The 11,296-nt window shown below is 42.0% G+C and overlaps 1 protein-coding gene across 1 annotated transcript; it reads right to left on the bottom strand.

Annotated features, from left to right (window-relative positions):
- Positions 1-354: 354 nt before the first annotated feature.
- On the bottom strand, positions 355-6,682 carry LOC134308831 (CMP-N-acetylneuraminate-beta-galactosamide-alpha-2,3-sialyltransferase 1-like). The gene is made up of 6 exons (XM_062990761.1): positions 6,647-6,682; positions 6,372-6,571; positions 2,336-2,515; positions 1,448-1,493; positions 1,043-1,162; positions 355-522 (listed from the first exon to the last, which is right to left on the bottom strand). Exons 1-6 carry the CDS (start codon positions 6,680-6,682, stop codon positions 355-357), a joined length of 750 nt encoding a protein of 249 aa, XP_062846831.1.
- Positions 6,683-11,296: the final 4,614 nt, after the last annotated feature.

Here is an 11,296-nt window from a genome sequence, read left to right on the forward strand (position 1 = left end):
ATTTATAACTAGCATTTTTGCTAGTTATAACTTTAAGGTCAATTTAAATGTGTGTTTGTATGATTTGTGTGGATTCTGCTCATTTAAAGTATCCTCCAGGCCACCCAAGGAGGATGGAGATTCCTGCTGAGTCTGGTTCCTCTCAAGGTTTCTTCCTGTATTTTTAAGGGAGTTTTTCTTGCCACTGTCGCCCTCGGATTGCTCATTAGGCATTTTTGGTCTATAGGTCCTGGATTCTTTAAAGCTGCTTTGAGATGATGTCCATTGTAAAAAGTGCTATACAAATACATTATACTTGGCTTGACTTGGGTTTGGAGGTGTCCACAAACAGTGTTTTTGACCTAAATTGTCTCTTTACCATCCTTTAAACACTGTAATCTTTTTTTTCTTGTGAAGTTCCATGATGATGGTGTGTTCGAAGCTTCCTCTGTGGTTGCCGGTGTTAAATTTTGGACGATGTGTGCTGTCGAAGTAATGGAGCCATCTTCCTTTTCTGTCAGCCCCAAATCCAAACACGTTCACCTGTGAAGGATCAGTTGACCAATGTCAAAATCTAACATTAATTGTTGGTAAATAACAATAATAATAATGTCAATGAACTTTGTGGTATCTAAGTATGACCGACTACAGCTGGTGACTTCTCTGTGCCTATACAAATATGCCTAGTTTAGCTGGTCATATGGATGGTTGTATGTAATCAATCAAAGAACCAACTTTGCATTAAAGGCAGCTGGAACACAGGTGATACTGTCTCAAATATGAAACTTTAAACTCGACTGAGGCGTGTGGTTTGGGTTTTCTGTCTAACCTTGGTACATATTCCACTGTTCCATTGGTACAGTCAAACAAACCCTATTTATTAATCATAATCACTAAGCGGAATTTCTACACCAGCATGTATACTACATGGACACCAAAGGCTTTATTTCACTCTCATGCTGTATCATCTTTGTTTTCTTGCTTTAATTTTCTGTTTATCTGGTTCATTAATGGATCCACTGTATGATTATTTACACACACATTGGTGAAATGGTGCTGTTACCTGATCACAGATGTGTAGAGAGAATACAAGCATAATGAAGCCAGTGGATGGGATTCGACCCTTTCCCTTCAACCAATAGGCATGGACATATTTCATGAACCCAGGGTTCATCACCATCACCTTAAAAATAATCAAATAAAAATGACATACGCTTGTAATATACACATACTATGTCATAGCAGTCCATGGAGTTTAAGGTTTTGAAACACAGGCATAGCTAAAATATTATTCATTTATTATTATATACACTCTCAAGATTGAGCAAATGAATACATATTTTAAAATTAATTTCAAATAAAAAGTCCCAGTCCAAGTAATCAATGACCTGCATTATAATAAATCTATACTGCACCTTAGAGAAGTATAATGAAACTTCCTGCTCATTTAAAAATGGTAAGTGCTCACCTTGTCTTTATTGGCTTCTATTGTTGCTTTTACTGCCGTATGTGTGCTAAAAAAGAAAAGAAAGGTAACAATGAATTTAACTCAATGTATAACATATGTACATATGTTTGTTGGATATTATATTCAGAAACAGATAGGCTTTGGTATAGAGTTAGCCCAGTATGCCTCGTTTACAACAGATTTTTGTATGGGGCTGCATAGCCGCATGGGGCTGCATAGCCGCAGAACAGTCAGGGTGCCCATGCTGACCCCTGTCCACCACTGAAAGCGCCAACAATGGGCATGTGAGCATCAGAACTGGATGATGGAGCAATATCAATCCAATCGAGCATCTGTGGGATGTGCTGGACGAACAAGTCCGATCCATGGAGGTCCCACCTCACAACTTACAGGAGTTAAAGGATCTGCTGCTAACATCTTGGTGCCAGATACCACAGCACACCTTCAGGGGTCTAGTGGAGTCCATGCCTTGATAGGTCATTGTTACAGGTCTCAGGTTTACTAAAAACAAATCTAAAGGTGTATATTAGGGTGTCAATCACTCAGCAGTATCTGCTGCAGGCACTGCCAGCACTGTTGTCTTTTGTATGTCTGCACTGGAGATGTAGCCTGAAAGTGTTTCATTATACTGTACAACCCTGTATTGTATAATGACAAGAAAGTTGAATTGAATTAAGGTGACTTATACGATAGCCTAAAGACTGGACTTGATTTAGACTCTGGCCTATGACTTGTATTTTGTGACTTGTGAACATCTCTGGTGTGTGGTCATATCTGAATACCTTTTAAATAATCGTTCTCTTTCTGTCATTAAAAATTAAATAATGTCCCTACACAGCTACTGTTTGACTGTTTGTGTTACTTTGACCATTTGGTTTGTGCTCTTACCGGTTAATGTGCTTGGTGGTGAAGGCGCTTATGAGCCATTCCAAGTCTCTAACACTAAAAGGCAGCAGCACCATATGGGTGGAGTTGTCCATGTCCATGGCACTCACAGGGTACATGGCTCGGTGCGTGGTGCGTGTCCCGACGTCAGTCTCAAAGCCTTTAGTGGGACCCTGATTCATCCTGCGGAACAAGATTTCAATTAAAACCACAACAAATAAAATAAATTAATACTGCTGGAGATAGCTATTTATAATACAGCTGCTATTCAGTCATTTATTTTCACTAACTAGTGGGTCTGACGCAAACTGCCAATACTTGGCACGAGGAGGAAATAGGTTTTGGACGTGGTGCCAATTCCTTGCAAAACCAGCCTTGAAAAGTGTTCCACTTGATCCAGATGGTGTTCTTTGGAGATTAGGTCTTTGCACAGGCTACTGTAGCTTCTCCACACCAAACCACTTCAGGAACTGTTGCCTTAAAGTTGGAAGCATATATTATGGATATACAGTGTATCACAAAAGTGAGTACACCCCTCACATTTCTGCAAATATTTTATTATATCTTTTCATGGGACAACACTATAGACATGAAACTTGGATATAACTTAGAGTAGTCAGTGTACAGCTTGTATAGCAGTGTAGATTTACTGTCTTCTGAAAATAACTCAACACACAGCCATTAATGTCTAAATAGCTGGCAACATAAGTGAGTCCACCCCACAGTGAACATGTCCAAATTGTGCCCAAAGTGTCAATATTTTGTGTGACCACCATTATTATCCAGCACTGCCTTAACCCTCCTGGGCATGGAATTCACCAGAGCTGCACAGGTTGCTACTGGAATCCTCTTCCACTCCTCCATGATGACATCACGGAGCTGGTGGATGTTAGACACCTTGAACTCCTCCACCTTCCACTTGAGGATGCGCCACAGGTGCTCAATTGGGTTTAGTCCATCACCTTTACCTTCAGCTTCCTCAGCAAGGCAGTTGTCATCTTGGAGGTTGTGTTTGGGGTCGTTATCCTGTTGGAAAACTGCCATGAGGCCCAGTTTTCGAAGGGAGGGGATCATGCTCTGTTTCAGAATGTCACAGTACATGTTGGAATTCATGTTTCCCTCAATGAACTGCAGCTCCCCAGTGCCAGCAACACTCATGCAGCCCAAGACCATGATGCTACCACCACCATGCTTGACTGTAGGCAAGATACAGTTGTCTTGGTACTTCTCACCAGGGCGCCGCCACACATGCTGGACACCATCTGAGCCAAACAAGTTTATCTTGGTCTCGTCAGACCACAGGGCATTGCAGTAATCCATGTTCTTGGACTGCTTGTCTTCAGCAAACTGTTTGCGGGCTTTCTTGTGCGTCAGCTTCCTTCTGGGATGACGACCATGCAGACCGAGTTGATGCAGTGTGCGGCGTATGGTCTGAGCACTGACAGGCTGACCTCCCACGTCTTCAACCTCTGCAGCAATGCTGGCAGCACTCATGTGTCTATTTTTTAAAGCCAACCTCTGGATATGACGCCGAACACGTGGACTCAACTTCTTTGGTCGACCCTGGCGAAGCCTGTTCCAAGTGGAACCTGTCCTGGAAAACCGCTGTATGACCTTGGCCACCATGCTGTAGCTCAGTTTTAGGGTGTTAGCAATCTTCTTATAGCCCAGGCCATCTTTGTGGAGAGCAACAATTCTATTTCTCACATCCTCAGAGAGTTCTTTGCCATGAGGTGCCATGTTGAATATCCAGTGGCCAGTATGAGAGAATTGTACCCAAAACACCAAATTTAACAGCCCTGCTCCCCATTTACACCTGGGACCTTGACACATGACACCAGGGAGGGACAACGACACATTTGGGCACAATTTGGACATGTTCACTGTGGGGTGTACTCACTTATGTTGCCAGCTATTTAGACATTAATGGCTGTGTGTTGAGTTATTTTCAGAAGACAGTAAATCTACACTGCTATACAAGCTGTACACTGACTACTCTAAGTTATATCCAAGTTTCATGTCTATAGTGTTGTCCCATGAAAAGATATAATAAAATATTTGCAGAAATGTGAGGGGTGTACTCACTTTTGTGATTCACTGTAGTTTTACATATTCTTTTACTATTTATATCCCTAACAAGCATATGGAAACTACACCGACCAGGCATAACATTATGAGCACTGACAGGTGAAGTGAATAACACTGATCATCTCTTCATCACGGCACATGTTAGTGGGTGGGATATATTAGGCAGCAAGTGAACATTTTATCCTCAAAGTTGATGTTAGAAGCAGGAAAAATGGGTGAGCGTGAGGATTTGAGTGAGTTTGACGAGGGCCAAATTGTGATGGCTAGACGACTGGGTCAGATCATCTCCAAAACTGCAGCTCTTGTGGGGTGTTCCCGGTCTGCAGTGGTCAATATCTATCAAAAGTGGTCCAAGGAAGGAACAGTGGTAAACAGGTGACAGGGTCATGGGTGGCCAAGGCTCATTGATGCACGTGGGGAGTGAAGGCTGGCCCGTGTGGTCCGATCCAACAGACGAGCTACTGTAGCTCAAATAGCTGAAGAAGTTAATGCTGGTTCTGATAGAAAGGTGTCGGAATACACAAAGCATCACAGTTTGTTGTGTATGGGGCAGCGAAAGGGGGACCAACTGGATGCAAGGCAAGAACACCCTGACGTCCACCAAACCAGAGATCTGAACCCAGTGGTGAACTAGCATAATAGAATGCTGTCCCATCTGAGGTTGTATATAGAGCTCAGGAAGCTGCTGCCAGAATCCCTGCATTCATCAGGTAAACATATTGTCATTTTGGCAGGAAAGCGTGTTTCGGTTCGTCTGTCACCAATAGATTGCTGTTCTGTTAGCTAACGTTACATTACACTATTGACAAAGCAGTTTTAAGCCGGTAGACTCCAAAGCTAAATATTCATCACAAATTTACATTTAATCCAGCGGTCTGAACAAAACCACCTCCTTGTATCTACACTCACTGTCCATTTTATCAGCTCCACTTACCATATAGAAGCACTTTGTAGTCCTACAATTACTGACTGTAGTCCATCTGTTTCTCTGCATGCTTTGTTAGCCCCCTTTCATGCTGTTCTTCAATGGTCAGGACCCCCACAGGACCACCACAGAGCAGGTATTATTTAGGTGGTGGATCATTCTCAGCACTGCAGTGACACTGACATGGTGGTGGTGTGTTAGTGTGTGTTGTGCTGGTATGAGTGGATCAGACACAGCAGCGCTGCTGGAGTTTTTAAACACCTCACTGTCACTGCTGGACTGAGAATAGTCCACCAACCAAAAATATATCCAGCTAACAGCGCCCCGTGGGCAGCGTCCTGTGACCACTGATGAAGGTCTAGAAGATGATCGACTCAAACAGCAGCAATAGACGAGCTGACTTTACATCTACAAGTTGGACCAACTACGTATGAGTGTCTAATAGAGTGGACAGTGAGTGGACACTATTTAAAAACTCCAGCACAACACACACTAACACACCACCACCATGTCAGTGTCACTGCAGTGCTGAGAATGATCCACCACCTAATTAATACCTGCTCTGTGGTTGTCCTGTGGTGGTCCTGACCATTGAAGAACAGAGTGAAAGCAGGTTAAAAAAACAGCATGCAGAGAAACAGATGGACTACAGTCAGTAATTGTAGAACTACAAAGTGCTTCTATATGGTAAGTGGAGCTGAAAAAATGGACAGTGAGTGTAGAAACAAGAAGGTGGTTTTAAAGTTATGGCTGATCAGGAACAGGGGATCTTTACTTGGATTGCAAGCGATGTAAAGCTTGCTTGACTAATTCATGACTGTAAGGTGGTTCCTAAGCATCCAGACAAAATTCCTTTTACTATAAAGCTTTTCTTAACCTTGTCAAGCAAACACTGTTCCATGTACATTTTAACTGTGCACTAGCCCTATTTTAAAGGACAGAGAGAATTCAGCAGCTAATTATAATTCTAATCACAAACAGGGAATGTAATGGGATGTGATTTACCCTAGTAATCATCATTAGTACCTTAAAACGAAGTCATGTGCATCTATCAGAGGACCGTACAGAGATCCGTTCAGGTTGGCTGAGTTTCCCACCACAGCGCAGGTTCTGCAGCGGTCATGACTGGAGTCGTTGTAGTATTCCTTATCAGGGAACAGTGAGAACAGGGAATCCTTAATCACATAATAGTGTTTGTTGCTCCCTCTGTTGCGTCGTTGTAGTCTCTGCCAAGAGATAAAAGAGAAAACCAATTACTGTATAATTTTTTTAATTTTTACAAAAAAATCTTTTTTACTAACTATCCACGCCTCTTGAAGAGGAACGGTCGCTGTCATAGCCATTTCAATGCCCATAGTTTTGAAATGGAATGTCCAACTGGCTCATGGTCAAGTGTCAACATACTTTTGGCTATTTGGTGTATAGTGTATAGTATATACGCTTACTGACCACTTAGAAACACCTATTACTAGTGATCTTATAACAGCCTTGTGGCATGGATTCCAATTAATATAGTAACTTTTACTATAACGTTAGCTTATGGTTTTACGATTATGTAACAGAATTGTTCATCATTGGCAAATTAATGCCAATTATGGCCAAAACTATCAGGACACCTGATCATATGCTTGTATATCCTTATCCAAAACCATAGGTTTGCAGTGGTCAGCTAAGGCCATGAGTGTCCTAAATGGCTGCTTTAAAAGAACTGACTAGGTCAGAGGTCCCCAATGACCGATCCGTGGGTCATTTATTACCGGGCCGCACAGAAAGAATAAATAATTAGAGATAGCTACAAAAGCAATACATTTCCAATACTCTTTGGGTGTTATTGTCCCCAATCACCACTAGGTGGGAGCAGTTGCAGCGAAAAAAGCTCAGGATTCACACTGATTTTCCATTCTGTTGTTATTCTATTTTAAATCCCCCACCCCTGCCGGTCAGTGAAATTATATCTTATATGAAACTGGTCCGTGATGCAAAAAAGGTTGGGGACCGCTGGACTAGGGTGTTCTTTTTGACCCCCATGCTGATGTAGTAAGAACGACATAGAAACACTAAACTTCTCTTCATTATTAGTGCTAATAAGTTCTCTCCACTAATGAAATTCCTCACTTGTTGTTTTAGTACAATAAGTCACTTTAAGTTTTGTGCACCGTCACGCTCAATAACAGCACAGCAACACAAAAGCGGTTTTGTCACTACTCATGTGAATGCACCGGTACTGAAGATCAAGCATCTCCCCGATTAAAAAAACAATAAAGAAGTAAAGGTAAAGTGCAGGTTTGATTGTATTTTTTATTGATTTGTAACTGTTTTTTTTTTATTCTATTTCAGTATTTTTATATTATACACGGCATGGCCAAAAAAAAAAGTCACCACCTGGATTTAACTAAGCAAATAGGTAAGAGCCTCCCATTGGATAATTACTGCATGGGTGATTATGTTTCAGCTGGCAACAAGTTATTTAACCCTAACTGATGCAGTGAGTAGCTTCTCATTTGTTAAACAACCATGTCGAAAGACATCCTGTGGTCGTGGAAAATATGTTAATCTGTTTCAGAAGGGTCAACTTATTGGCATGCATCAAGCAGAGAAAACATCTAAGGAGAAGCTGAAACTACTAAAATCAGGTTAAGAACTGTCCAACGCATTATTAAAAAGTGGAAGGACAGTGGGGAAACATCATCTTCCAGGAAGGAATGTGGTTCGGAAAAAAATCTTGAATGATCGTGATCGGCGATCACTTAAACGTTTGGTGAAATCAAATGGTAGAAAAAGAACAGTAGAACTCAGGGATGTTTAATAGTGAAAGTAAGAGGATTTCCACACGCACAATGCGAAGGGAACTCAAGGGATTGGGACTAAACAACTGTGTAGCCTTAAGAAAACCACTTGTCAGTGAGGCTAACCAGCAAAAACGGCTTCAATTTGCTAGGGAGCATAAAGATTGGACTCTGGAGCAATGGAAGAAGGTCATGTGGTCTGATGAGTCCAGATTTACCCTGTTCCAGAGTGATGGGTGCATCAGGGTTAGAAGAGAGGCGGCTGAAGTGATGCACCCATCATGCCTAGTGCCTACCGTACAAGCCTGTGGGGGCAGTGCTATGATCTGGGGTCGCTGCAGTCGGTCAGGTCTAGGTTCAGCAATGTTATGTGTCCAAAGAATGAGGTCAGCTGACTACCTGAATATACTGAACCACCAGGTTATTCCATCAATGGATTTTTTCTTCCCTGATGGCACGGGCATATTCCAAGATGACAATGCCAGGATTCATCGCGCTCAAATTGTGAAAGAGTGCTTCAGGGAGCACGAGACATCATTTTCACACATGGATCGGCCACCACAGAGTCCAGACCTGAACCCCATTGAGAATCTTTGGGATGTGCTGGAGAAGACTTTGCGAAGTGGTCCAAATCTCCCATCATCAATACAAGATCTTGGGGAAAAATTAATGCAACTCTGGACAGAAATAAATGTTGTGACATTGCAGAGGCTTGTGGAAACGATGCCACAGCGAATGCGTGCCGTAATCAAAGCTAAAGGCGGTTCAACAAAATATTAGAGTGTGTGATCTTTTTTTTTTGGCCAGGCAGTATATTTGTGTTATTTTCAGTGTATAAGTGTCAAAAACAACCCTATTATTTTACATTAGCCTAAAATATATGCAGTTCCATGGTTTCCCATACATCCTTACAGGACAAAATACCTTGAAACTCAACGTCTTTTAAACTCGATGCCCCTCCCAGAACCAACTGACGTCGAGTTTTAAGGTACCGCTGTATTTCTAAATTAATACATCCCTGTAGAGGCAAAAATTCTATTCATCTAGCAGCCACCAGTGGTAAAGCTCTGTAGATAGAACATGAAAATTACACACAGGTGAAACAAAATTTGGTTTTAACCCTCATTGGTTACACCACCAAACACCATGCCTCCCAGGTAAAGACCTACCGTATTCTTTCAGTGCCAACGTCTAAGGCAGCGCTTCCCAACCTTTTTTGCACCACGGACCGGTTTCATATAAAACATTATTTCACGAACCGGCGTGGGGACTTATAATAGAATTACTACTCATACTACTAATTACTGCCTGGGGGTGATATGAGACGATAAACACCCATGTGTTGGAAATAAAAGCAGTGTTTTCATGGCCGATAATAAATGACCCACAGACCGTACCGGTCCGCGGCCCGGTGGTTGGGGACCTCTGCTCTAAGGAACGGAATGACTACAGATCAGTAGCACTTGGGTCAATTGTAAGTTGCTTTGTATAAAAGTAAATAAAAAGATCACACTGACATTACACCTGATTAAGTCAACTGAGAGGCTTGTGCTTGGTCACAGTTGGTAAAGGCACTGGACTCCTCAGTTTGGGCAGTTGTAGCCTAGTGGTTAAGGTACTGGACTAGTAATCGAAAGGTTGGTGGTTCAAGCCCCATTACTGCCAGGTTGTCATTGTTAAGCCCTTGAATAAGGCCCTTAACCCTAAATTGCTTAGACTGTATACTGTCACACTACTGTAAGTCACTTTGAATAAAAGTGTCTGCTTAATGCCGAAAATGTAAAATGTAATGTAAGTTTGCCTATCGGCCACATGTACTGTTTAGAGAATCACATGCCTTTACAACATCCGGCCCCTCCTGTTGAGGGGCAAGCTAAGTGTGGCACAGGTAAACCCTGCCTTGGTGTCCTGGATTCCATTTAATTTACATTTTCAGCATTTAGCGGACGCTTTTATCCAAAGCGACTTACAGTATACAGTCTAAGCAGTTGAGGGTTAAATGCCTTTCTCAAGGACTAACGGTGACAACTTGGCAGTGGTGGGATTTAAACCAGCAACCTCTAGCTTACTAGTCCAGTACCTTAACCGCTAGGCTACAACTGCCCTTACTATTTCCTTTACCCTCACATGCACCATTGTTACAAAATCGGCATTGCCATGCACTTTTTTAATGCATTTTCTCCTGATTTTAGTGTGCCCAATTTTTACTCAATTGCATTATGCTTCCTCTCTACTGGTGCTGACCCTCGACCCGATTGAAGAGAGCCGAGACTAGCACACGCCCCCTCCGACACGTGTGCAGTAGCCGACTGCATCTTTTTACCCGCACGAGGCGAGTTCATATGCCGATCAGCTTTGTGCACAGAGAGCCACACCCTGATCAGCATTATTCCTCGAGGAGTCCCTATCCAGCTTTATTCTACCCTATGAACAACAGCCAATTGATGTTCATAAAGCCGCCCAGCCCAGCCGGATGGCAGAGCTGAGATTTGATACGATGTATTCAAAATCCCAGCTCTGGTGTGCTAGTCTGTTTTACAGCCATGTACTTTTTAAGTGTCGTTTAAATAATTTGGCTCATCAGTGTATTTTTAAACCCTTAAACAAGGGTATTTTATCAATATTATCTTTAAAAACAATTCAACTGAAGAAAAGGTAAAAAAAATCAGATTCATTTGAGTTTTTCCAGTATAGTTTTAAATGGGTTTAAAAATCACTATAACATTTACCATAATGTAAGTAAATCAACTGATAAAAATGATGCTCTGTCCTCATTCAGCTCTATGACGCACCGGTTACACCCACATGGTCTCGTCAAGTTGGCATCAAAATCGATGTTGAAGCGGACTTCTAACCCGATGTGAACGTACGCCATCAGGCAGAATATGACCACAGCTGACAAAAAAGCCAGAAGTTGGGCTTTCATCACTGGTTTATTATTAGAAATTATAATGGGATAAATACTAAATAAATAAAAAAGTCTAAACTGAAACTAAAAGTCTAAGAACTGCCACTGCTATTTCCCAGCACAAAGACCGTGGTGATGAGTGCCGTGTGATAAGATAGCAGTTACAATGAAATGCACAGTCTGATGGGTGTCGGCTCTTGCTGCACCAATCAGAACGTTTGCCCTCTGAATAGAGTCACTAATACACCTGTCCCCTT

The sequence above is a fragment of the Trichomycterus rosablanca genome, chromosome 1 (genome assembly GCF_030014385.1).
Source record: "Trichomycterus rosablanca isolate fTriRos1 chromosome 1, fTriRos1.hap1, whole genome shotgun sequence".
NCBI lineage: Eukaryota > Metazoa > Chordata > Actinopteri > Siluriformes > Trichomycteridae > Trichomycterus > Trichomycterus rosablanca.